The sequence below is a fragment of the Siniperca chuatsi genome, linkage group LG10 (genome assembly GCF_020085105.1).
Source record: "Siniperca chuatsi isolate FFG_IHB_CAS linkage group LG10, ASM2008510v1, whole genome shotgun sequence".
NCBI lineage: Eukaryota > Metazoa > Chordata > Actinopteri > Centrarchiformes > Sinipercidae > Siniperca > Siniperca chuatsi.
The window spans coordinates 27574275-27602127 of record NC_058051.1 but is presented as its reverse complement, the minus strand read 5'-3'; the positions used below and the strand labels follow the sequence as shown (position 1 = coordinate 27602127).

The following is a 27853-nucleotide window of genomic DNA, read 5'->3' as shown; positions in this document are numbered from 1 at the left end:
AAATATTCTGAATGATCACTCTGAAAGTGACCCTGAGGATAAAAATTCAGGTGACTAATTATTACTTAATGTGTAATTATGTTCAGTCCACTCTCATATTTCGAGTCAGTGACCCTTTATAGAAAACTCCAAGTGGGTACAATAAAGATTTAAAAAGATAAAAACAAAAACAAGAATCAATCACGAAGCAGATATCAAAAAATTGAAAACAATTTATTTTAAATCACAAAATGTTATAAAATGGACAGATAACTGAAGCAGTGTACCAATGGAATCCCAAAAAGAAAATAACACGCTAGCCGATAAATCAAAAGTACAATTAAATACACACAGTAAATACAAATAAGTGAGTTTAAATGGATTATTAGAAAAGGTTTAATTGCATTACGCTCAATAAAGAGAAATACAGGATTAATTTTACTCTTAACTATCACATACTTGATGTTTTGGATTTTGATTTTCTCAGTCCTTGTACAAATGTATTTCACATTTTCTATTTCCACGGCCAAAATTTCCTATTTTCGTTGTTGCGTGTATGATAATGAGAGGGACATTTTTAGATGCCGGGTTGGTGTTAGTTCCTGCATAATGTAGGACATGCTACGGTTTCAGTTTTGCTTCTATTCTCATCGCTAACCAACAAGCAAGAGCCTCACTGGTTTCTGATCTGCTTGTCTTTACTAATCTTTGTCGTAACTGTAACGATCAATTGAGAGTAAAGCATTCACAAAAAAGCACCAAAGTGTTTTAATTTAGATTTAAAACGACTTTTAAGGAGTAAATATTTGACCTTTGTTGGCCTGATTTGTTAGCTAACGCAACGCTTCCTGCAGCTGCTTCACAGTAAATGCCCTCCTTGCTTCGACTTGCTCACATTTTCTGTTTGATTTGTAAAATGTTGGTGTGGTTTTATGCACTATTTTATTTAAATATTATACAGTAAATAATCACCTGAGACAGGAGAACTAATTAATCCCCCTAAACAGCTGGAAGGCTTTTACTGTGAAGCAGCTGCAGGACCTGTTTACTCACCAAGGGCTGACTAGTTGCTTGACAAAGACTTGATGAAATTACTTCATAGCAGCTTTGCGAAAGCGCAGCGAAGAGGTGCAAATCAGAAAACAGTGAGGGCCCTATCTGTTAGATAAGCAGTACGTTTAGGAAAGAGGAGTAAAACAAAACTTCTGTTACACAGGAGCTAATAATGCGCATGTATTTTATAAACACACCTCTAATTCTTATATAAAAAGTGAGGGAAATGAAAAGTGCTTGAAGGCCTCACAGGACTGAGAAAATGGTGCTCCAGTAAATAATAAATAAGTGGGTGAATCAAACGTTTTCTAATTACCATTATCCACTGACTTGAGGCTCAGTAAATACTTGAGCTTGTTTTCCAAACCATTTAAACGATCTAACTCACCAATTTACTTATCTTTGTATTTAATTATACTTTTGATTTACAGGAATCCTTCGGGAATCTCTGTTGTGCAGAGATGAAAACGCAGGGTCTAAAACATTATTCACACGTTTCCGAATCTTTCAGCGCGCTTCATTTTCTTTGCCTGTAGAAAAAGAGAAGGAAAACATCGACATTAACACACAATCTCTCTTTCTTCATTCCCTCTTTTTTTTTATGTGTAACTTCCTGCAATGTGATAACTGACCACTATTGTCAAGCAACAATAAAAATGCAAGGAATGGGGGGAAAAAAAAAAAACCCTACCTCGACATCAGCGGCACCGGCTGCACCACTTGTTAAGGCCCCGAACCTCTCCTTCCTCTTTTTCAGCTTTTCATCCTCTTCAATCTGGAAAAAAACATGTCAGTATCGCTTTAATGCCAAATTTAGACTCTAAAAAGGGCAGAAAAATATTCTAAACAAAAACACTGTAGAAAAATGTCAACTGAAAGAGTGTAGCTACACCATGAACTTCTGCGTGGACTCAACCACACAAGCCCACCTTTTGTGAAACAGATGAAACGTTCATTCCAAATCTTTCTGCTCTCTTCTTCAGCTGATCGACGTTCACCTTTAGGAGACACAAAAACATCCCAGTTAACATCATCTCATTAACCAGAAGAATAAAGAAATGTGTCAACTAAATGATGGACACTTACAGGAGCTTTGCTGTTTGCGACGAGACCTGATGAATGAATAAAATTGTGGGGTGAGAATCAGCAGGTAGAAAACAGTGAGACCTCTAACATTAAACTTGAAAAACACGTTAAATGCTATATGTTGCCAAAGCGTTGTCGTATATGACATTGTTATGTTACATTGAAGCAACTTTAGACAGTGTGTGCTATAGGGTTGGATGCTGGGAATTGAAATCCTGGTATTTCCCGGTAATTCTCGCCAAAATGTGCTCCCGTTTCCCAGGAATAACAGCTGATGAAACCTGGGATTCTTACCTTACACTACGGGACAACTGTCGTAGCTATAGCCCAACCTTAAATTGCGTTTTTACAGTAATAAAACTGGATCAACTTTTCAGCTGCCGCTGTTTCTTCCAGTTACTTTTCCTGCTAAAATGGCAGCTTGCAGTCCAGCTGTGTGGTTAAATAAAGTTTAAAATAAGTGAAAACAAAACCCATGCAGGCAGGTCAACAAGTTAGACCTGCACGATGGAGGCTCTATCTCCAAACCAGAGTACAAACGATCGCCCTAACCTTAGACGTAAATGTCAAAGATCTATTCTCCCGTTCCACAAAGCACGGAAACACGCAGCAAGGGTTGCACGTGACCACTTAGACGTATTAAGACTGTTAACTTTAAGAGGATATCCAGAAAAAGAGTAAGAGGCGATTCTGTATGGTTATCCCTGTTTTTTTTTCCACATCAAAGATAGTGTGCTTTTAACAGGAATTGTTCTGCTACAAAATAATCTGTTGACTATGACAGAAGAAACTAACAAACTTAATTTTATGATTTGTTATCCAGAGTTCTGTGTTTCAAATCAAACTTCATTTATGGAGAGAAATCCCAAAGTCCTGTGCAAAGAGGGGTGTATTCCTCGGAAGTAATCATTTTAAAATCACAGGAAACCTTTTTGCTCCAGTGAAAACATATAAAGTCTGTTTAGTAAAGCAAAGCGTGACAACAGACCTGGAGAGGGAGTGGAAGCCTCGGTGGATGAGCCAAACCTGAAGAAAAGGAGCACAATCATTTCAACCTGGGTATGTACATTTACTAATTCATACTTTACTAAGTATGAATCCAGTTTATACCCACTTGAGTATTATTTTCATGATAACAGTGGACTCACCAAAGTAATTACTGGTGTAGTAATGTGTAAGGCATAGACTTTTATTCTGAAGAGTACAGGTTCACCCTATTTTTTCTACACTTCACTAAGTGTCAATACATTTTTTTTTTAATGTGAGCAAATATGTTGTAATGTAGAATATGTACACTTTCCTATAAAAGGGAATGTTCTGTGTTTTAACAAAAGTATAGAGTTTGTTGTCTTTTACCAACTGTGCTTTTTCCTTGGGATGGTATGGATTTACTTTGTCTCTTTCTGTGTGTTTGCTATACATGTCAAGAAAGAACTTATTTTGGTTATTTATTTATTTTAATATTTATTTCTGTAATATTAGCGTGCAAATTATGCGTTCTCCCTTCCAGATCATATTATCTAAAATCACATAAAAAGGTCAAACCATAAAGTGAGCACACCTGTCCAGTAATAATCCATCACCGCAGAGGTAAAATGTGTGTGAGTACAATTACAGTAAGTATGTCAATGTTGAACCAGGAAGTTGGTCTGTAAAAAATGATGGATGTTTACAACAGACTGTTTGAGTAATAATTTTACAACTCACCTTCGTTTTCTGATCTAAGTAAATTTAGTTAATCTGAGGTGTTGTTTAAAACTGATCATCTGACTGATCGTGTCTCTTGATGCTGATGTTGCCTCATTCCCTAATTTCAGGAATGCCCCAGGTGAGTACCGTGTTATCGCTACTCATAGGAATGATCGCCAAAACTACAAAAATAAAATCTAAATTGTAATAAGCTGGAAGTATCCTTTAAAAGAAACTCAGAGAAGGATCCTGGGAAAGTCTTACCTTGCTGCACGTATGGCCTTTTTGCTTTCAGCTGATGCAGGCAAGTTGAAACGTTCAGCTCTCTTCTGTAGTCTCTGCTCAACAAAAGATCAAACTTTAATTCAGAACAATGATGCTGGCAGAGGTTTTGGCTCTGCTGATGAATATCTGCAAAGGTGTAATAAATCTAATATGTACTATTATGGGTTCTTTGGTTTCACACCCTCACACAATTGTGAAGACTGCTCAAAGTTACTGTGCATAGAAGTTCCTGTTGGACATGTGTGTATCATCCTGTTTAAGTGTGTTTTTAAGAGCCCAGATATCACTTCCACATGTGAGAGTGATCTCTGCATTAAAATGTGCAGATTGAAGGCTTCCAATCAAATTATTAGTGCATGCAAACATGTCATACGTACTTCACTGGCAGATGATGGAGGAGTTATTTTCACCACCTTCTTTTCAGTAGGTCTGAAAGAAAAACACACAAAGATTGATTACGTTTTAGTGGTGAAATCTAATGACCCATTATAAACCCTTGTGTATCAATCTGGGGCCGACCATGTGGGACATTTCTACACCAAACCTGATGACCAATAACACCCCACACGTGAAGCTATTCAGACAAAATGTACCTAGGTTTTTGAGTATTGGTTATAGTGTAGTCATGAAAAAATTAAAGGAATAGCTCAACATTACGGGAAATATGCTTATTTGACTTCTTGCAGAGAGTCAATACCATTCCTATGTCTTTTCTTAAGGGCATTCTCTATGGATCTAGAGCTGGTAAGCTTAGCTTAGCATAAAGACTGGAAGCAGGGGGAAACAGCTAGCCTGGCTTGTTCCACATTTCAAAAATACGCCTATCAGCACCTCTAAAGCTCACTAAGTAACACATTATATTTTGTATGTTACAAAGTATGTTGACTAAATGACAAACTTACGTCTCGCACTCAGTAGACTCTGAAACCTTGTCGACTTTTACATCGTTGGCACTCTCAACTTTAGTGAAGTCCTAAAAAAGGAAAATGGAAACATTTATTTCTATTTCACAAAATGGTGTAATAAGGTCTGAGAGGCGAAGTGAAAGAGCACATATCAGAATCAAAATCAGAAATACTTTATTGATCCCAGAGGGGAAACTGTTTCGTTACAGCTGCCCACTATCACGTCAATGCACACAGGAATAGAAGTACTAAAAGAACAGAAATAATAAAATAAGCCCGCAACGAGACAATTATTTCTTGTAAGAAATAAGATGTGCAAATCAAAAATATAATACACTATAATACAGCTAAGATAAATTAAGTACAAGTGGATATAAAGTATAAAAGCTAAAATAAGTGTAAAGTACAAAAGTGGAATTACTGGTTGATAAGTATGGTACGGTATAATACAAAGTAATAATATTGTGAAAAATCAAAAATCACATTACCTCTGTATCCTCTGCCAGCACATCGTCTACGTCCACATCTTCCTCTGTTGTTTGGTTTATGGGATAAAGAGAAATCCCACCACCAGAGAGCAGAAAGAAAGAGGGCCAGAGGGAAAGGTCAGTGACTTTATCACAATAAGGAATGCATAAAAGACAAATGAACAGGTCACACATCCTCATTATACATCAAGAGCTAACGGCATCTCACATCAGAAACAATTCATCAAATCCACGTGTGACAACAACAAGAATTATTTTTGCATTTGTGTTTCTGATTACAGTCCACCCACCCACATATTTATACCATGTCTAAAGTGAGCCACAATGTGAAGGGTATTTAGCCTCACCGTGCTCCTCCAGATAGGCTTGCAGTCGGGCAATGAGTTCTCCTTTGTTTCCCTTGGTGTCCAGACCTCGGGCCTCACACTCCTGCCTCAGTTCAGCAAGCTAAAAAACAACAGAAACAGTACTTTTAATGCAGCAAGCACCATTTACCAACCTTGCCTTGCTGTTAATGCTTTTCACTGGAGCAATTTCTTTAGTACAGAGTAGTCCCAGTGAGGTCTGTGGATTATCCACAGTAACAGGCACAATGTTTCTGGAAAGCTATTGACTTTTTTGCGTTGGTAGCAGAAACTATCTGCATGGAGATACCGTTAAATGAGAAAATAAATGTTTGTGTTGTCAATCAACAATGTCACCACAAGAGATTTCGATCGTATCAAACAAACACCATCGGCAGACGTTGAGTTGCCAAGATGACGTAGAATTTAGGTCTGCAACTAACCAACAATTATTTTCATTATCATTTAATGCGCAGATTAATTCCATGATTAATCATTTGGTCTATGAACTGTTAAAAAAAAGAAAAACTAAAGCTCAATGTGATGCCTTCAAGTTGTTTTGTTGGACAAACAGTCCAAAACCCAAATATATTCCCTTTACTATCACATTAGACAAAGAAGAGCAGCAAATGCCGACATTTGAGAAGCTGGAACGTGGTAATGTTTGGCATTTATGCTTGAACAAATACTTATATATATTAAAACAAACTGATACATTTTCTGTCTGAGCATTTTAAAGACTTGTCGTCCATGTTGGCTTAAAAGTTGAGAGTTAAAAGTAAATTCTTGAGCTTGGAAAGAAGGAAGAGGCAGCGGGAAATACTGAGACATGTTTTGATAAACTCCTGAGTAGAAAGTAATTAAGTTTAATAACTATGCTACTATAGTTTTGTAGTAGAGGGTGTGCAGTTTTCCGGACAGCTTAGAAACCCAAGCGTGAAACAGACGGTGTTTTAGCGGGCTAATGTTTGGCTAACATGAATTATAAGATCGACACACAACGTCGTTAATTTAATTTGGACAGAGATGGCGGGACACGTTGTATCTAACAGGAGCTGCATTTACAGTTTTAATTCAATATTACACTTTTATCTGTTAATTTAAACTCTCCAGCAGCTTCCTGTTAACCTAACGTTAAGTGTTTTAAATTGTGTCGGTATGGTTAGCTAAGCTAGCTCCGCAGCTGAATGAACAGCGTGAACACACGCCGGTTATTAGCCTTCACAACTGGCGGACTCAATCTGTTCTTCAAACATTTCACTTATCCGTAACCCCGCTCACTGGTATAGCAACTAAGAACGGTTACAACATAATTTTTACTAATAAACGCACCTAAAGTACGTAAATAAATACATATTTACGGCGCTACCAACCTTCAGTTTCTGCAATTCTATCACTTCGGCCATCTTTCTTTGTTGATGTATTACTTCCTCCAATCAAACTGAGCGGCTCTACGTCTGAACGCCTCCGCTATGACGCTGTTATTTCACAGAGCCGCCTGCTGGACAGGCTGACGAACTGCAGGCGTGTGGTTAAACAGGATTTCCCAACCATTTGAGCAAGTAAGTAAAAGTACCAATACAACAATGCAAAAATACTCCATTACAAGTTACTTTCTACTGCCACACTACTGTACTATATATGCTTTCAAATACCCATATTTATATATATATATATATATATATATATATATATATATATATATATATATATATATATATATATATATATCCACAATGGTTGAAAGTAACTAAGTACATTTACTCAATCAGAATCAGAATCAGAATCAGAAATACTTTATTGATCCCCGTAGGGAAACTCTTTGTTACAGTAGCTCGTCTTTACGTCAGTGCACACCGGAGAAAGTACTAGAAAAAAATAAACACTATAAAACAGGTCAGAAATAAGTTAAGTATCCTGTCGGTATAAGTATAAGATAAACTAAGTGTCAAGTACCAAGTGGGTTTACTGGTTGGTGATGAAAGTACAGTCTAGAATACAATGTAACTCCTTATGTAATAAATAATATTAATAAGCGGAGGTGCATGTACTGTCGAAGAGTAATTGAGGTATATAGTTTCAGTAGCAATAAATAAGATAAAAACTAACAAGGGGAAAACTAATATTGCACGGAAGTATTACACAGAATATTGCACACTTATTATTAATTATGGCGGGGATGTAATGCTCAATGTCCTGTTTAGTGACCTAGGGTCAAACAGACTAACCCTTAGAGGGAGGACTTAAATAGTTTGATGGCCACAGGCAGGAATGACTTCCTGTGGCGCTCTGTGGTGCTTTTTGGTGGGATGAGTCTTCCACTGAAGGCGCTCCTTTGCTTGACCAGCACGTCATGGAGCGGGTGGGAGACACTGTCCAAGATGGCGTGTAGTTTGGCCAGCATCCTCCTCTCTGACACCACCGCCAGAGAGTCCAGCTCCACCCCCACAATGTCACTGGCCTTGCGGATCAGTTTATTGAGTCTGTTGGCGTCCGCTACCTTTAGCCTGCTGCCCCAGCATGCAACAGCATACAGGATGGCACTGGCCACCACAGACTCATAGAACATCTTCAGCATCGTCCGGCAGATGTTGAAGGACCTCAGCCTCCTCCGAAAATAGAGGCGGCTCTGGCCCTTCCTATAAACAGCCTGAGTGTTCTTGGTCCAGTCCAGTTTGTTGTCTAAGTGTACTCCCAGGTACTTGTAGTCCTCCACAATGTCCACACTGACCCCCTGTGACCCCTGTGACCCCCTCAAGTGCTGTACTTGAGTACAATTTTGAGGTATTTTTACTTTACTTTACTTTTTCAATTTTATGCTACTTTATACTTCTACTCCACTACATTTCAGAGGGAAATATTGTACCTTTTACTCCACTACATTTATCTGACTGTTGGAGTTACTAGTTACTTTCCAGATTAAGATTTTACAAACAAAACATGTGATACATTTCTAAAATATAATACTGTGCTATAGATTAAACTATCCAGCAGTATATAAAGTAGTTAAAATGCTAATTAAACCGCTGGTTTAATTAACGCATTGTGTTTATAAGATTATCGTGTGTTTGTGTGAATCAGTAAAAAGTACAATGTTTGCCTCTGAGATGTGGTGGAGTAGAAGTATAAAGTAGCATAAAATGGAAATACTCAAGCAAAGTACCTAAAAATTGTACTGAAGTACCGTACCTGAGTAAACGTACTTAGTTACATTCCACCACTGGTGATGATCATAGTCCATGTTAGACATGTAGGGATACTGTATATGAAGTATTTACTGTATCTTTATGTTCGATTTCACAGTTTTTCTTTCTGTGTCTCTTTGGAGGAGAAAAGATGAAGGTCCACATTCCTGTTGCTAGGCAACAAGGTGCTAAACATAACTCATTGGGCATCGTGTTGCAATCAAAATGTGCTTTTTCCTTACTGCTGTGTATGTGATACGAGTGTCTATGTGTATATATAGATACCTGTACAGTTGTCGATATTTTGGTATGTGTAGGTATGTCTACTGAAGAGTAGGCCCTGTGTAAGTTCCCTTTTAACTCAATAGTATCTTATATATTTTGTTCTATTCTCATTTACTTCACTCAATCTCAATCTTTGTTTATACCCTTACTTCCCTTTTAAGCTGTTTCTCTATTTAAAAAAAAGCCAGGTAAGACATTTATTGGTTGGCAGTCAATGTTAAATAATGTGTGTGAATTGAGTCAAGGACTGCATCTGTTTTCTCAATAAAAGTAAACCAAAGATGCTTTTTTTGTATATATCCAATTAATGTTGTTTTGGTTGTTTTAAGAGCTAAAAATCAAAAAGCAAGTGGAACAAAAGCAAAGTTGTCCTAAAATTCACACATGGAACCTGCAGTCACAGAAAATGAAGAAGAACAACAAGATGACGAGGCTCTGAAGCTTTAAATCTAAATGGTCTTTCCGTCTTTTCTCCATGCAGCCTGGTGATCCTGACACCTGAAGAACATGAAAAAGACCTGGATGTCCGAGACACAAAGGTCAGGACAATAGTTCGTCATTTTGGGAAATGCGCTCAGGCCTATTTGTTTTCTTGATGAGAGTTAGAGGAGGAGATTGATACCACTCTCCTGTACAGTAAATATGAAGCTACAACTAACAGCTGGTTAGCTTAGCTTAGCATAAAGACTGGAAACAGGGGGATACAGTTAGCGCAGTTGGCTCTGTGCTGCTTTTTCTTGTGAAATCCTGCAAAATCACTGGTGGAGCTGCCAATATGCAACGAGTGTCAAGGGTCATCAGGCCAAAAGGAACCACTGCTGTAAGGAGATAAAGATTTACAGTCATGACTTCCGTAGGCTGCAAAAGGTGACACAACTGACGTCAGGTATTTCCACACACCAATCAGAAATTACGGACAAGGTGACATTAGATACCCCTTCATCACAGGCGCCCTTCCCCTATCCAAACAAACTACCCACTTCTCGCTAACTCAGCCTATTTGAACCTGAGCCTCACTTCAAGAAGGTCGACCAGCTAGCTAGCCAGTTATTACATAGCAATATATCATCGTGCTTTTTATAAACGTCTTATTCGGTTTGGTTACCCCTTTATTTTTCTCCCATTTGCCCTCCTTTGTTAATTTGGTTACATGAGACAAACAGATTGTAGAACGTGCACCTAAAGTCCACCTAAGCTCAGTTTAATTAAATCTACTCAGAAGTATCAGTACAGTGTGCAGAGGTCTTTGCCTGACTTGTGCCTTTTATTTGGTAGCATTTGTAGTTGTTGTCATACCATTTGGTACTTTCGAACAGAGCGAGGCTAGCTGTTTCCCCCCGTTTCCAGTCTTTATGCTAAGCTAAGCTAACTGGTTGTAGCTTCATACGGTAGTTAACAGATGAGGTACGAGAGTGGTATCAGTCTTCTCATCTAACTCTCGGCAAGAAAGTGAATATTTCCCAAAATTTCAAACTATACTTTATAACCTGGCTGGATAACTTGCTGATCAAACTGTTTCCAAGACTCAGAACTTTTTAAAAAAGTTAAATTCTTTTCACATTATCTGATGCAATGCAGTCAGCAGTGTTTTTCTTTTTTACTGTACTGAGGTGACATGTTTTACAATATGCTTTTCCTGTTTTGGGTGTGTACATACATGTTGAGGCCTGACGGGGGTTAAAGGGTTCATGTTAACGTAACGACAGATGAAACAGGTTTGAAAAGGATTTTCTTTGAATGCTGACATTGTTTAAAAAGAGGTTTAAACAGTGTCACAGTTTGGCATATGATACGGAGACAAAAAATCTTTCAACAAAGTGAGTTTATAGTTCTCGGGGGTAGAAGGACAAAGCCGGATGAATTTAGGGAGTCACAAGTGCTTCAGTAATCCTCATTAACATTGCATTCCTCCCATTTTTTTCTCCATGCACACCCTCTCTTAGCAGACTGTGTGACCTATTGTTCTAATGACACAGAAATAAGCAGCTCCTCGTCACGCTTTAATATTTCAGACATTATATTTTATCACAGCGGTCATATTTAAGCATAGTACATTCTCAGCTAATTTAACTTCTATGAATATAAAGTGCTTTTTCCATGACATTGATCTGACGGCAGCAACATGAATTTCAGAGTAAATCCGCACATAATTAGGAATAATTAGAAAATGGGTCAGGTGATGTTAGCAGAGATTTAAATGACTATTCATATTGTGTTTGAGAGCACATGCTTTGTGGAACTGGCACCTAAGAGCCAAAAAAAAAAAAAATCTGGATATTGTAACCCTCATGATCTAAATATGATCCTGTTGTTTTATACTGAGGTTTAAATTAATTAATGTTCTTTTCCTTAAATTTATAAATTTGTGTTTATTACACTTACAGAGGCCTTGCATTATCACCAAGGTTGTTATTATTGTAAAATATTAATTTTACTGCTGACACAACTCCTCTTTACACATTTATAATCATGCAGTGTACTATATATATGTATTTCAGCTCTTTATTTAAGTAAAAGTACCAATAGCATAATGTAAAAATACTTCTTGCACGTAAAATTCCTGCTTTCAAAATGTTGCTTAAGTAAAAGTACAGAAATATTATCAGCAAAATTAACTTGATTATACAGAAAAATTGCCCCTGTGAGTTTTAAATTATTAGATATTATATTGTTAGATTGTTAACACTGAAGCATCAATGTGTAAGCAGCATTTTTGTGTTTTAACAGGTCAAGATGGAGCTAATTTTAACTACTGTTGAGTAATTTAATCTATAATAATGCATCATGTTTTATGAGTTTATCATTTATTTTGTATGTAAATTAATCTACAAAGTAACTACAGCTGTGAAATATGAAAAGTACAATATTTTCCTCTCTGAGATGTAGTGGAGTGGAGGTATAAAGTAGCATAAATTAAAATATTTAAGTACAGTACTTGATGTATGTGCACTCGAGCATTTCTTGTGATCCGATCTGTTGCCATACAAAAAGTACATGTGGAATATTTGTATTTCTTTTGTGATTATGTGGCTCTTTCTCTACTGTATGTGCGACTGTAATCCCTGAGATGTGCTTTTACTGTAAATACACAAATCACAATCAGTCCAGGTGACCCTAAAATCTGATTGGAGGAGGGTTCTGTCTGCAGGGCTTCGTGAGGAAAGGAGGCGTTTCTTCTACTAATACATTATGTGAGGTCAAACATCAGAGAGTTTATAAAGCCTGTTTTCTGTTGCCTGGTGCTCACAAAAGGGATATTTTGTAAAGACGAGGTGCGCTGACAATGCAGACGTCTGTTGTGCTGTTGGTGCTGCTGGCAGCAGCTTCACACACGGTGGCAAGTAAGTACAGAAAATTCATTTTTAAACAAAATTTTAGGTAGAGCGTATTTCTGACAGTCGTACAAACTTAAAGATGGACAACGTCAATAATCAAAATTACCAGTCCTTCCAACAGTGGTGGAGGTAGTATTCAGATAAGTAAAAGTAGCAATACCGCAATGTAAAAATACTCCATTTCAAGTAAAAGCCCTGCATTCAAAATGTCACCTATGTAAGTATTATTAGAGAAATTAAGCTAGTGTATCAAAAGTAAAAGTACTCATAATTCATGAAAATGGCCCCTGTGAGTGTGTACTATTATATATTACATTATTGCATTATTATTACTGATGCATTAATGTGTAAGTAGCATTTTGTGATCATATGTTTTGTATGTAAAATCTTCAGCTGTAACGTAAAGTAACTTGTAACTAAAGGTGATAAATAAATGTAGTGGAGTAAAAGTACAATATTTCCCTCTGGATTGTAGTGAAGTATAAACATAAAGAAGCATGAAATGGAAATACTCGTTCCTCAAAATTGTACTTAAGTAAAGTACTTGAGTACATGTACTCAGTTACTTTCCACTCCTGCTTTCCAAAACATAAACAGATGACAAACAGCACTTTATATTACACAATATTACAGAGCGATGGACAGCAGTCGTAATGATGGTATTATACTGTGTAGATTTAATGTCCAGCCTGTTTTTAAAATTTCAGTTTCTTTGTCATAATTGTCCAAGTACAGTAGTTTAGGAACTTTCTTAAACCTTCATAAATTAGTTTATTTTAAGACAATATTCACTATATTGGCACACTGTTTAGTATTTTTTTTATCTACAGCTCTGTCAGTCAGAGTTTGGTTTCAGTGAGGTAACATTTATGTTTCAGTAAAGCACTAAAAGGTCAAAAATTGCTCTATGAGACTTCATCCATTCTCATCAAATCAACTTTGATTTAACTGGCATAATTTTCTTTCCTTACATGGAAGTAAATCCGGTTTTCTAATAAAGTTTCACGTTTTTCCCCAGGTCCTCCTTAATCAACCATGCATGAATGTAAACGACACAGAATGTGACCTTTGTAAAGCAAAGCACAGATTATTGATCTTAATCCTTTGAAGTTAAAGGATAAATTCGCATTTTTCCCAAGTCTGTCTGGACCTGAAGGGATCCCTTTTTAAAGCGATGTGATGGGCGACAAAATCCACAGTGTGGATTCACTGTGTGAAATGTATTCTTAAGTTCAGTTGAAGCTAATATGAAGCTTCAGCAGTCGAAGTTGGTATGTTCCCAAAGTCTTTTTACTACCACGTTCCCTATCAGCTAAAGAATATATTTTTGCACAGAAAGAGAACTGTGGATTTTGTCCCCCATCGCTTGCCATGGGGACATCTAAAAGGACAGAGAAACACATTTCAAGACACGCACAATTAATCTTTTTGCCAGCTGCTCGTGCAAAATCTTACAGTGATTATATTAATTTTCATTTTAAAATCCACCTTTCACCATTTGGCATCAAGTTTAGCCAGCGAGAAGGGAAACGTCGTGCAGTTAAACCCTGAGAGGAGTGAAAAAGGAAATAATAAGCTGAATTCATAATCACATCCAAAAATCTGATTTAGCTGATAATTCGCTCTGTTGCCTGCTGTTATGTTTAATCCAAGTTCAGCCCTGTGATATTGTTATTCTGTGATAAAATGCACACACACACACACACACACACACACACACACAGGCCTGCACACACTCAGCTGAGCATCACATGAGAGGGATTGGAGGGATGAGGGAATTATATTGGCAATAAAACACCCTCATTTGGGCTTTGGTGGGCACCTTCAGTCACATTTACCTAGTTATGAAATAAAAACATATATAAATATGTAAAATATATGACTTTATTAATTCAGGTCAGCACGATAACATCAACAGACTCTTGTTTTTTAATTTCCCTACATAAATCATATTCATTAAACTTAGTTCTACTCCGTATTCTCCCCTGGTTATCCAATTAATGGAATTAATTAACTTGAGGTGCAATAATTGAACACTGTCTATATTTTCCCTATAATTAGTACCAAATGACATAGTTCTTTCCAGAAAAAGTTTGAAAGTTATTAGGAAACTATTGGGCGTTACCGAAAAAATATGTGTATGGAGCACATGTGTTCACATTTTGTTTTCAATACGATATATTTATTTTTGATATTTCAGAGCCCAAAAACCGTTTCACTCGCTATCCATCATGGAACACTAAGATGTACCCAATCTGGAAGGATGGAGACCCGCAATACAAAGACTCCTGGAAAGGTACATCTGTTGAAATATTGTTGGCACAATCACTTTATACGTCTTTTTAAAGCATTTTTGGGGCATTTTTGTTAAACAGTGACAGTAGTGAGCTGACAGGACATGAGGGGAGAGAGAGAGAGACTGCACTGACATGCAGCACAGGTCCCTTGGGACGTTGTGATTACATGGTTTTGTTAAACCTCTAAGCCACCAGATGCCCCATTACTTTATACTTCTAAAAAAGAAGAAGAAATAAATGTCTGAATTATGTATTTAATCTGAGGATCATTGAACATATTTGGACCCACAGACGAGTACATTTTATGTCCATCGCTCAGTGTTTTCCCGTCTTCTTCGTCCAGGTGGAAGAGTGACTTTCAATGTAGGGAATGATTCACCAACTCTGACTGGAGCCAAAGTTACCTTCACCATTGACTTGGAGTTCCCACACAACCAAAAGGTGCAGCCTAATGGAGACGTTGTTTGGGCTGAAGACTGCATAGTCAATGGTAACACACACACACACACACACACACACACACACACACACACACACACACACACTATATATACTATATACAATAGTGAAATGCTGTGTACACACCCTGCACAATACACACTTTACTGTATCTTTAGCCACAATAGCGGCATGGTTGGGATGTCCTTCAGTCAGTTCACAACTTTAGTCCTCACTGAGATATCTCAACAACTATTGGATGGATTGGCATGAAATTTGGTTCAGATATTCATGGTCCCCAGAGGATGAAACCTAAGGAGTTTGGTGATCCTCTGAGTTTTCCTCTAGCGCCACCATGAGGTTGACATTTGTGTTTTTTAGAGAAAAGTCTCAACAACTATTGGATGGATTGCCATTGGTACAGGCATTCATGTTCCCCACAGGATGAACTGCAATAACTTTGCTGAGCCCTTTCCTCTAGCGCCATCATCAGGTCAATTTTTTAATCTGTCTAATTCTTTGATTTTTAACCAAATACCTGCAAAACTAATGGCACCAGCCTCAGCTGTGCTTTGTGTTTAGTGCTAATTAGCAAATGTTAGCATGCTAATCTAACTAATATGGTGAACAGCCATACAGCCTCTAGCATGGCTGTAGACTCTTAGTCTTGTTTGAATTTCTTTGTCACAGTCTCTAACTGTCACAACGCTCTTGCTCCTGCTACAGGAACAAAGTACCGTGAGTCCGAGCCAGTATACCCAACTCAGAACACAGACTGGGAAGCTGTTTTCCCTGATGGGACGCCAGTTAAGAAGGACAAGAAGCCGAGCTATGTGTTTGTCTGGAAGACCTGGGGTGAGTGGAGCTGTCATTTCTTACCAAATGTCTCTAAATTGTGTCTTTTCAGAGGCTCACAGAGTTTCTTATGGCACATGCCATGACCTGAAATATGACCCAGGATGGATTATGTATGAGCCTTATCATATGATCTCATTATGTCACTTCATTTGCACTTTAAAGCAAACAATCCATGGCTTTTAGTTTTGGGATTCAGAATTTGCATGTCTAGAGGCATGAGGCTTCAGTGATATTATATCCAAAAAATATTAAGAACTTTATATAATTGCTATATTAGCTGTTTATTGTGTTTATCCATCATTTTACAAGTGTACTCATGTTAGCATTTATATCTTCTTTTCATGCTCTGACCCCGAACGCATCTTACCAAAAGTTTTTTATTTTAACCTGATATTATTAGATGAATAATTTAAATCATTTGTAGATATTTGAAGTGAAGAAGCAGCAAATTGTATCAGGCTTTGGATGCTCATTGGGCAGGTCAGTACTGGCAGGTGGCAGACGACTCCTCCTCCTCCCTGACCATCGGTACAGATGACATCCCACTCGGCTCCTACACCATGGACATCGTTATCTACCACTACCGCAGCAAAGAGAAGTTCATTCCTCTGGGATATGCCTCCACTCAGTTCTCCATCACTGGTGAGTTAGGGACCGTACAAAAAGTGTTTCACTTGTTAAAAAAGTAAGACAATCCCCAGTGTTAATAATATTTTCTTTGGACCCTTTCCTGGATTTAGAGAAAATTGCCACACCCTCCCCTCCCAATAGCTTAAAATAATATAACAGTATTGAACTGGTAGAACTCCTTCAATGATGCGCCTATAATTTAAACATTGCGCCACTAATACACGTGTCATATTTATGGAAAACAAATATTTCAGACACTCTCCATGTGTGAACCAAGAGCTACTAAATGCTACGCCAATGGTAAACTCTCCTTTACACGTAAAATTATTTGGTTTTACATGCAAAATGATTCTTATAAACAAAGCCTTATAGCGGCTATAATTGATATTTTTAAATAACTCTATCAAATGACAATGTGAAAACAATGTGACAATGTAAAAGGGGTCGCTTGAGAATTATCACCTGAATCTGCAGCTCCCCTCAGCTTTACAGAGCTTTACAGTGAGTTTCAGCTCATTGTTTAGCTGTCCGACCCACAACTTTACTGTTTTGGTTCACTCTCACCGCTCTCATAGCATCGTTTTCCACTGCAGCAGGCAGCTGTTTTCAGTGACAAAGCTACTAAAACCCACTCTACGCCTCGGTAGCTCACCGTTTTAGAGAAAACGCAGCAACTTCTCTTCTGCAGATGAAGCATTTATTTCCAAGCACAAGCTTCTAAACATTGCCGTATTGACAATTAGTATCATAATGCCATGAATCATAACGTCAGGTATTATTTATGATAACTTACATTGTGACCGACGCACACTGTTGTAACAAAGGATATTGATAACAAAGACTGCAGAACGGACCAGCCGAGTGAGGGGAATTAACTATTCACATGGTAAAGTCTATAACTGCATGTGCACAAAGTCTCTGAGGCAGAATAAGTGGCGTGCTGTGACGTTGATCATCCTCTAGCAGGGAATTTTATACATGTAAGATGCTAAATTTGCAAATTTATAGTCTCTGACTTTATTTGACATCTTTAATTTTAGTGCAGTTCTGCTTTCTGATACCGTGCAGAATAAAGGAGTAAAATAAACTAACTAGCTTTTTGCTAGAACTAGGTAGCTACTAGTTTGATTGAATGGGAAAACAGTCTCTGTTGTTGTTTGCATATGGCAAATGTAGCTTTATGACTGATTTATTTCTTTACTTATCATTTATTGGTTTATTTAAACAGGGACAGTGCATATTAATTACAACTTGATTACAAAAGTTATTGAAATCGTTTTTAAGCAAACAAAGCAAGAGAGTATTAATGTTAGTAAAAAACACAATACAGGACACCATTATACTAAATTCTCAGGTACTAATTAAAACGTGCAACACAGAAGCAATTAATACAAGACATGCGAAGAAATGAAATCGGAGAGATTCATGTTAATGAATAACATGAAATATGCACTTAATTAGACAACATCGTGCAGCATTATTAGGCACTATTTGAAAATGCAAAGCAGAATAGTACAGTATCATGGCACACATGAAAACCCTCTTTCTAATGTAACTATTTGGATCTCTTTTTAAAGTATATAATAAATCTCACAAGGGAAGGCTGAAATAAAGGGGCTGGAAAAAAAAACCTAAAAAATACTTTTGGGTACTTATTATTGTACTATAAACTTTTACTGACATCATTATTTGGCGTTCTCCTCAGATCAAATCCCCTTCGCCGTCTCCCTGGACCAAGTGAACGACATCGTGGCCGGGGACATGCGCTTTGTCCAGAACAGGGCGATCGCCTTCACCATCACCCTCCATGACCCCAGCGAGTACCTCAGCAACGCAGACATCACCTTCAACTGGGACTTTGGGGATGAAAGTGGAGCCCTCATATCCAGAGAGCTGACTGTTACTCACACCTACATCAACTCTGGCTCATTCAAGCCTCAGGTGGTGATCCAGGCGGTCATCCCAGATAAGGCCTGCGACCCACCAGTTGATACCTCAACCAAGGCCCCTGGTCCACCTACTGATCAGGGTACCACAGGTAAGGAACAGATGCTGTAGTTACAGCACTTAACCCCCTGTAAAACCACAACTTTTACATTACAACATTATTATTAATGAGCATTAGAGGTGTTGGTAGTGTTTAGTGCTAATTAGTTTAGAATGCTAACACGCTAAAGTAAAATGGTGAACATGGCAACCAATATACCTGCTTAGCTTCAGCATGTTAGCATTGTCACAATGTTAGCATGCTAACATTAGCATTTAGTTCAAAGCACCACGTTTTAATTAGTGGTAGGTAGCATTTGTTACCTTTGGATAGAGCCAGGCTAGCTGCTTACCCCTGATTTTATGCTAAGCTAAGCTAACTAGCTGCTGGCTGTAGCTTCATATTGAACAGGCAGGTATGAGAGTGATATCGATCTTCTCATCTAACTCTCGGCAAATCAGCAAGCATATTTCCTAAAAACTATTCACTAAAAGCTAAAAATATTTAATAACATTTATAGTATTTTGTACCTGTGTATGGTACCTCAGCTCCACATACATACATCTTATTGAAGCACCGACCTAACTCAGCAATCTTTCCTGTGTGCAGTGAAAGCTCCTGCACTGGCGTCTGCTGTCCCCTTACTGGTTTCCACCAAGGCAACTGGTCTGAATGTCAACATGGTTCCCTCGGACACAGAGGAGGACAACACTGAGGATGAGGCCTCCACTGCCTCCACCACTCAGCCTGCCCAGGAAGCACCCACAGTGGCCAAGACTCCCTCCCCCATCAACCATGACATGCCAGCTGACAGTGAGGCACGGACCAGACTTGCAGCAGGTATGATATTTTGAATAGTTGCTTGTACATAATTGGAGTGTCATTTTACCAGAAGATCACTTGTTCAATCCCCACCAGAGGTACAGTAGTATGTGCAACAAGAGCAATGTGTCCTATTAAAGTGCAAAATACTGAGTTTCTACCAGTTGACAGACTGCCAGATGAACCAGATAGGAGCATCAGCAGATTTCCTTAAATGTAAATGTGATGAAAATCTTCAAAGAAGCACTGCCATTGTGTGAAACAAGCAGAGCAAGTTGACTTCAAAATGAATCGCTCTATTGTGCGTCATCGTTTGAATTCTGATTTGCATGCTGCCTGAGAGCTGTCAGCTCAAATTTGCTTACTTCATTTGATTTATTTATGGGTCTACAAAACACACAGATCCAATACTAATACCACACTGTTAAAATACTCCACTACAGGTAGTCCTGTATTCAAAACCGTACTTAAGTAAAAGTATCTAAATATTATCAGCAAAATTTAGTATCAAAAGTAAAAGTATTCAATGTGCAATTAAATGTTCCCTGTCAGTGTTTTACTCTTATATATGATGTTTTTGGATTCATATTACTGCTGCTTTAATGTGTGTGTGTTGCATTTTACTGCTGTAGATGTTTAAGGTTGAGCTCATTTTAACTACTTTATATAATGTTGGATAGTTGAATCTACAGCAATGGATCATATTCTATAAGATCATCATATGTTTGTAGCGTTGCTGTCCTGTCCTGTGTATCTCTAAAAGTCAGCTTTCATGAGCTCAGAAAAACAGCCCTGTTTTCAGCTTTGTGACAGTGCATTTTCCAGCTTATCCAAGGGGGGTTTTAAATATTTTATTTATCTTAAATTTTCTCAACCCATAAAGGAACACTTGATCCTTCAGTTTATCAGAATTTTTTTTATTAAAAAATCACCAAATTTGGAGATACATGGTTTTCACTGGACAGGAAGGGTATGGACAATTGTAATCTTCAAAGTAACTAATACTGTCAGACCAATGTAGTGGAGTAAAAAGTACAATATTTGCCTCTGAAATGTTGTGGAGTAGAAGTCTGAAGTTGCATAAAATGGAAATACTAAGTGAAGTACAAGTACCTCGAATTTGTGCAACAGTACAGTGCTTGAGTAAATGTAATTAGTTACATTCCACCACTCTGTTGTTCTACCCAGAGCTGTACAAGCATTCACTACTACCAACATGAGTTAAAGGAGATGCATTCAGTAAATACAGAATAATTATTTTGCACCACTTGCACTTTTTTAGCTATCAAACCACTATACCAAGCAGAACAGGCGCAATCAAAATGACACTGTTTTAATGATTACTTCTTAATAGAAATGTCAAAAATGATCTATTATCAGTGTATTAACTCTCTGCCGCTGTTTATTCTCACCAGGTGCAAAGCGAACAGTGACACTGACAGGCAAAGCTGCAGTGGTCGTAGTTGCTAAGAGGGATGCTGAGGATAAACCCTCCGATGACGACTGTGTGATATATCGTTATGGCTCCTTCTGCACTGGCATTGAAGTCGTCGGTGAGTTACCTTTCATTAGTGCTACGTTCATCAAGATGTAAAATGAAAACCTTTGAGATGGTTGTCAGTGACCGTTCTTCCCTCTTGTCTTTGTTTCCAGAGGGCATTGAAAAAGTAGAGATAGTACAAATGGACAATGCTGTGATGGCAACACCTGAAATGGACAAAAATGTTTTGGATATCACTGTTACCTGCCAGGGAAGGTGAATGCTTCTGCACAAATAATCCAAAAGTTTAGTTTCCTTTAACAGCATTTTATTGTTTGTTTTGACTCACCGGAGCATCGTCTTTCTCCAGCCTTCCAAAAGAGGTGTGCAGTGTGATTCTGGATGCAGAGTGCTTGAGGCCGATTCACACGGCGTGCAACATGGTGGAGCCCTCCAATGAGTGCCAGCTGGTGTTGCGTCACTTCTTCAATGACTCTGGTGTCTACTGCATCAATGTGTCCATGGCCAATGATGTCAGTTTAGCTGCCACAAGTACCAAAGTCAACGTCGACATGGGTACGCAACATAACCACCGTACAACAGTCTGCAAATGTGACTGTTTGGTTCGACAATACAGTACATTTCTGCTTTATCCTGCTTACTGACGCTGTGATCCCTGTTTCAGGTTCAAGTCTGTCCTCTCCTGGCACTATCGCCATGGTGTTGGGTGTCCTGGTACTCGTTCTAGCAGTAGGAATAGTGGCATATTCTTACAAGTAAGAACTGACTTTACTTGTGGATGTCAATTTCCTATTAATTATACACAATCTCATTTATCTACTTTAAGGGATAAGTTTGGTGATATTCTGCGTTTGGCGTATTGTCAACAAATCCAATGAAAAGACCCAAACCAATGATGAAATGATTCAACTAACAAATATTTCCTGTGCAACCAATGCCCGATATAGCTATTGCTCTTTCCTGTATAGATCCATTGTTGTCCAAAAACTACTAAAAACACAGGCATTGTAGTTTATTTTGAGTCAGTCCCACATACACCTTACTGCTGCTGAATACTCATTAGAGCTCAAAGTGTGTATTAATCCGCGGCTGAAAGTAGTACCCAACAAACACAACATTTACTCCTGTTTCAGTAACATTTGTTGAAAACTACAATGCCCAGCTGTTTGGGGAAATAATTTTGCCTTTTTTAAAGTGGCTATAATCAATCTTTTACAATAACAATGGATCAAATGAGTAATGTGAAAGTGATCGCTTGTGTTGAGGAACCCACAGAAAGTTATCACCCAACTTTGCAGTTCCCCTCAGCTCCACAGAGATTTTTAGCACGTTTGAGCTCATTGTTTTTGCATTTTACAACAGCTTTACTATTTTGCACTCATGGCCTAGTTTTCGGTCGCAGCAGGCAGCTGTGAAAAAACTCTAAAAACCCAGCGTACACTACCTGCTAAGCACCAAATGAAGTTTGCAACTAGCTGGTGAACACAGTGGAGCCATTTAGCAGCTAAAGAGCCTCATATTTTCCTCAGGAGTTGGTAGCAACCAAAAACATAGCCGAAAGGAGAGCAAATATAGGGTGGCCAGAAACACGACTCCAAAAGAATGATAATGTTGCTCCGTGTCTGCTCGATTTCTAAAGAAGCAACTGTTTGCTAAAAAATTCATCAACTTAAAAGGTCATTATGTCAGTGTTGTGTTCACAGCTTGTTTCCGCTGCCCCCAAGTAGCTAAAAAAATAATTTAATGCAGGTTTAAAAAATGAAAGTATGTATTCATGACATGTTTTTAGGATTTACGTCTTCTATAGGAATGAATGTGCTCGGGCCTGAGAGTAACGTAACACTTGGTCTTTTCATGGGATTTTGTGGGAAATGTAATTTAAACAACCTGTATGGATTTTGTGCTTTACTCAACAGGCGCTTTAAGTCCTACCGTCCTCTGAAGGAAGACATGATTGCGTCTGCAGGCCCGCAGCCCGGCCGGGCTCACACCTGCTCTGGAGCCTCGATGTTCTGGAGTCTTCTGAACAAACGGGGAGCTGTGGACAACTGCCCTCTGCTGCAGGACAGGCCGGTGTGAACCATCACCAGCCTTGCACAACTGAATGCAAGCAGCTTCTGATTTGCAAGTTATAGGCACCTGGGATGTCTTTTTATACTTTTTTAAAAAACAAATTTTCTAAATGACAAATTCATGAGTGTGTAATATTTAGGTTTTGAATGAAAAATTATTCTCGAATTTTACCTTAGACACGCTCTGAACTTTTGTACCTACTTGAAGCAGGTTTGGTTGTAAAAGTGTGTGTGTGCTTTAATTTGGACAAAGCTCAATTTGAATGTTTTTCCAATAAACTTTGCTCAAAAGAGTTGTGTCGTCTTATTTTACTGTGATTCATGGCACTTTTCTAATTATTATATTAGCAGCTGCACTAACAGTGTTAATGAGATAGACTCCCTAACCCCCCCCCAAAAAATTCTTGATGCTGGACTCACCCATGTTTTATAAAACTAACAATCAAAAAGACAACAACCCCTACACTATGAGAATAAATTAAAAATGCTCTGCGGTAATCACAGGCTTATGATATTCACACATTTTGTTCAGAATAATTCTCATAAGTCATGTTATGATTTCTGAGCCATGCATAGAAACCTAATATTATACAGCTTCAGAATTCAGTTGACTTTTCAAGAATTAAACCTCTATTAATCAAGTTGCGTAAATCACGGACCCTAAATGGAAAAAAAGCATTGGATTGCTGTCGAGGAGCCATAGCTTCAACATGCTAACTTTAACTAGCTTTCAATGTTTAGAAGTATGATATTTTCCTGTATATATGCTGCATAACTTAAGGAAATGTTCAAATGCTTGGTGTTATATAATAACAGACAAACAAATTCACATGTCAGGAATTTTATTTTGAACAGCCAAACTGATAACTGATAAGACAAACATTTCTGTTTGGAATGCATTCAAGAACACATTGCAATTAATAGTTTCCTGTTTAACTAGTGCCTTTATGTCCTGTTTAATACTCCTCTCCCTCCTCCTCTCCCTCACCCTCGATGGAGTCGACTCCAACCTCCTCATAATCCTTCTCCAGAGCTGCCATGTCCTCTCTGGCCTCAGAGAACTCTCCCTCCTCCATGCCCTCACCTACATACCAGTGAACAAAGGCACGCTTAGCGTACATCAGATCAAACTTGTGGTCAAGCCGAGCCCAGGCCTCTGCAATAGCAGTGGTGTTGCTCAGCATGCACACAGCCCTCTGGACCTTGGCCAGGTCGCCACCAGGAACCACAGTGGGCGGCTGGTAGTTGATGCCAACCTTGAAACCAGTGGGGCACCAGTCCACAAACTGGATGGTGCGCTTGGTCTTGATGGTGGCAATGGCAGCGTTCACATCTTTGGGCACCACATCACCACGGAACAGCAGGCAGCAAGCCATGTACTTGCCGTGGCGAGGGTCACATTTCACCATCTGATTGGCTGGCTCGAAGCAGGCGTTAGTGATCTCAGCCACTGAGAGCTGCTCATGGTAAGCCTTCTCAGCGGAGATAACAGGGGCATAGGTGGCCAGAGGGAAGTGGATACGGGGATATGGCACCAAGTTGGTCTGGAACTCTGTCAGATCAACATTGAGGGCACCATCGAAACGAAGGGAAGCTGTGATGGAGGACACAATCTGACTGATCAACCTGTTCAGGTTGGTGTAAGTGGGACGCTCGATATCGAGGTTCCTACGGCAGATATCGTAGATGGCCTCATTATCTACCATGAAGGCACAGTCAGAGTGCTCCAGGGTGGTGTGGGTGGTCAGGATGGAGTTGTAGGGCTCTACCACAGCGGTGGACACCTGGGGAGCTGGGTAGATGGAGAACTCCAGCTTGGACTTCTTGCCGTAGTCGACAGACAGACGCTCCATCAGCAGGGAGGTGAAACCAGAGCCGGTGCCACCTCCGAAGCTGTGGAAAACCAGGAAGCCCTGAAGGCCAGTGCACTGGTCGGCCTGAGGACACAGAGGGAGACACACTGATCACATACAGTTACGTCATTTAATTTGACATTAGGAATGGATCCCTCCTGATATCAAGTTACCCACCAGTTTGCGGATCCTGTCCAGCACCAGATCAATGATCTCTTTGCCGATGGTGTAGTGTCCACGGGCGTAGTTGTTGGCAGCATCCTCCTTGCCAGTGATCAGCTGCTCAGGGTGGAACAGCTGGCGGTAGGTACCAGTGCGCACCTCATCTGAAGATACAGATTCAAATCAGCAATGATGTGATGATTTGACTTGATGAAATCAAGAAGCAACTTTGGCATCTATATTTACATAGAGTTTACCGATGACAGTGGGCTCCAGGTCCACAAAAACAGCCCTGGGGACGTGCTTTCCAGCTCCAGTCTCACTGAAGAAGGTGTTGAAAGAATCGTCTCCTCCGCCGAGAGTCTTGTCACTTGGCATCTGTCCATCTGGCTGGATCCCATGTTCAAGGCAGTAGAGCTCCCAGCATGCATTGCCAATCTGGACACCAGCCTGACCGACGTGGATGGAGATACACTCACGCTGTGGATAGAAAAAAACAAAACAAAACAGGGAGGTATTTATTTATTTATTTACCTGTGTTCGTTTAATTTTAATTTCACATTCTGACACTGCTGGCTTTTCCATGAGATCTACCACAATAACTGTAACACAAATGCATCTTGACATTGGGAACATTCAGTTGCTCCCCCTATCTGAGATTAACAGGTAGTGCAGCGGGAGGCACCTCCCTGCACCACAATCTGCAGGGGACAGAAATGCCTGACAGCAGCCCCCGCTAAAGCAGGACGCTGCTCTCGTCTTTCCTCCTTTCTTTTTTGTCCTCTTGCCTTTCATGCCACACTCTCCCTCTCCCTCTGCAAGCACAAGCACGAATGCAAATTCCTTTGCGCGTGCACATTATCAATCTGGAATATTCCACTTGCTCTGGTGTCTTGAGGATGGCACAATCACAGCAGACTGCCTGGGAAAATCTGTCAAATCACAACCGTGTCATTTCATATCGAAGGAAATCTGCATGTAATCTGAATTACATTATCAGTTTGGATGAAATCAACTGACAGATGGGTGTTTATTTAAAATAACTTTGTATTTTCATTGTCAACAGAAGCTTTGGGTTGCATCAATTTATGCTTTTAAAAAGAAAAATCATGGATGATATTAAAAATATTCTTTGCTGCTTTATCCTATGAATTAAAATGATATCGGCAATATAATGTCTCCATCCATTCACCAACCTGCCCCTCCCTGCCTTGAAACAGGCTAGGACATTTGCAAGGTGTCCGATTTTAGCATATTGATACATTACATTTGACAAAAGTAAAAACATAGACAAATAATGCTGCTGCTTTAGAGATCAAAACAGATTTATCCTCCTGGCTGTCGGTTACTAAAGCCTGAATGCCGCAAGCCAGTGCATTGTTCTCATCTCCACACAATGACAATCACATCGTGCCACTGCTGCAGACCAGTCTGTGTATCAACAGCAAAACCATACCGTTCACTTTCATCCCTAAATATAACCGCAAGTAATGTTAAAATGACGCCATGGCTATAAAACGCGTGAAAATGTGTCTGCTTATTAAATTGCAGAGGGTTAACAGGAAAGCCCTTGACGACGTCGTGTAGCCTAATTAACCCAGGCGCTGCTTAACCTTCATTTCTACCTCACAAAATTGTCTCAGACAGGCAGATGCGAAAAAAATAACTTACCATGTTTTCGTTTGAGGTTCAAAGAGGAAGAGGAGGACGAGAAAATGTGAAGAAAAAGGCTTTTTAAAAACGGTGTGTTTGCGTCGCGTGTTGTACCCAACGGGGTCGATGCAACAACTGCTGAATGGGAGGGCGGTGCAACCAGATTTATACATGCAGGGTTGGGGATTTGCTTCTGTGCACTGTGGAAAAAAAGGTTTTACTACCACCGTGTCGTAGTGCTGGTTAAACCTCGCTATAGCCCACTGTATTTTGCATTCAAATGTGAGAATGAACAAGATTATAATTGTAAAAACCTGCTCTTAAAGTGCTTTGCAACAAGATAAATATTACTTGATGGCAGGGATTTTGTTTTTGATGTGATTATGAATATTATGTGATGGGCCTTGTTGTAATGTGTTGATTTTTTTCTTTGTGTGCAGAAATTTGAGGTCATTCTCATTGAATAAAGGGCTAGTTCAAACAAAGCTAATGTATTATGCATGGAGAGGAATGAGCAAAGGTTGCATAGATCTAATTATTTAGGTGTGGCAAACTGTAAATCATTGTAAAACTACCCTATTTGTAAGCTAGCCATATCCTGGTGTATATAACCAAATTCTGTATAAAAATCTGTGACTTTTCTTTGCAAGAGCTTGATGCACCTGATGCATAATAAATTATGCAAAATGGCTGAAGGCTTCTGTCGCACAAGATGCTTCTATCTCACTCGAGCTGATATCAGCCGGGCGTCCATGTTGCTGAGGCCTGCCATGGTATCCACCCGGCATGCCAGCTCTCCAGCTCCCCTCCCTCTTTGTCCCAGATTCTCTGCAATGATGTCATTCAGTGGGCCGATCACGTGGCTGCATGTCTTTCTGTCTCTGTGTGCCTCTGCTGTTCAGCTGGACTGACGTTAGGGTGTGCTTCCTCTGGTTCTGTCTTGTTT

General features: G+C 39.1%; 3 protein-coding genes and 1 long non-coding RNA gene across 4 annotated transcripts; 2 read left to right on the top strand and 2 right to left on the bottom strand.

The window, feature by feature from the left end:
- Positions 1–194: 194 nt before the first annotated feature.
- LOC122882546 (SAP domain containing ribonucleoprotein) lies at positions 195–7353 on the bottom strand. Its single transcript, XM_044210039.1, has 11 exons — positions 7203–7353; positions 5833–5932; positions 5486–5529; positions 4995–5065; positions 4470–4521; positions 4072–4145; positions 3107–3144; positions 2119–2144; positions 1962–2030; positions 1724–1807; positions 195–1562 (listed from the first exon to the last, which is right to left on the bottom strand). Exons 1-11 carry the CDS (start codon positions 7233–7235, stop codon positions 1521–1523), a joined length of 633 nt encoding a protein of 210 aa, XP_044065974.1. The 5' UTR covers positions 7236–7353; the 3' UTR covers positions 195–1520.
- Positions 6500–9838, top strand: LOC122882552. The gene is made up of 3 exons (XR_006379395.1): positions 6500–6685; positions 7322–7391; positions 9781–9838. It is a non-coding gene; the product is annotated as an uncharacterized LOC122882552 (long non-coding RNA).
- Positions 9839–12492: 2654 nt separating this feature from the next.
- Positions 12493–23532, top strand: pmelb (premelanosome protein b). The gene is made up of 12 exons (XM_044210004.1): positions 12493–12640; positions 14835–14930; positions 15275–15421; positions 16096–16224; positions 16708–16869; positions 18563–18895; positions 19454–19684; positions 21082–21219; positions 21320–21422; positions 21517–21722; positions 21832–21922; positions 23084–23532. The coding sequence occupies exons 1-12, from the start codon at positions 12583–12585 to the stop codon at positions 23244–23246; spliced, it is 1857 nt and encodes a 618-aa protein (XP_044065939.1). The 5' UTR covers positions 12493–12582; the 3' UTR covers positions 23247–23532.
- A 532-nt stretch (positions 23533–24064) lies between these two features.
- Positions 24065–27079, bottom strand: tuba1c (tubulin, alpha 1c). Its single transcript, XM_044210019.1, has 4 exons — positions 26926–27079; positions 25512–25734; positions 25270–25418; positions 24065–25176 (listed from the first exon to the last, which is right to left on the bottom strand). Exons 1-4 carry the CDS (start codon positions 26926–26928, stop codon positions 24196–24198), a joined length of 1356 nt encoding a protein of 451 aa, XP_044065954.1. The 5' UTR covers positions 26929–27079; the 3' UTR covers positions 24065–24195.
- Between the last annotated feature and the right edge of the window lie 774 nt (positions 27080–27853).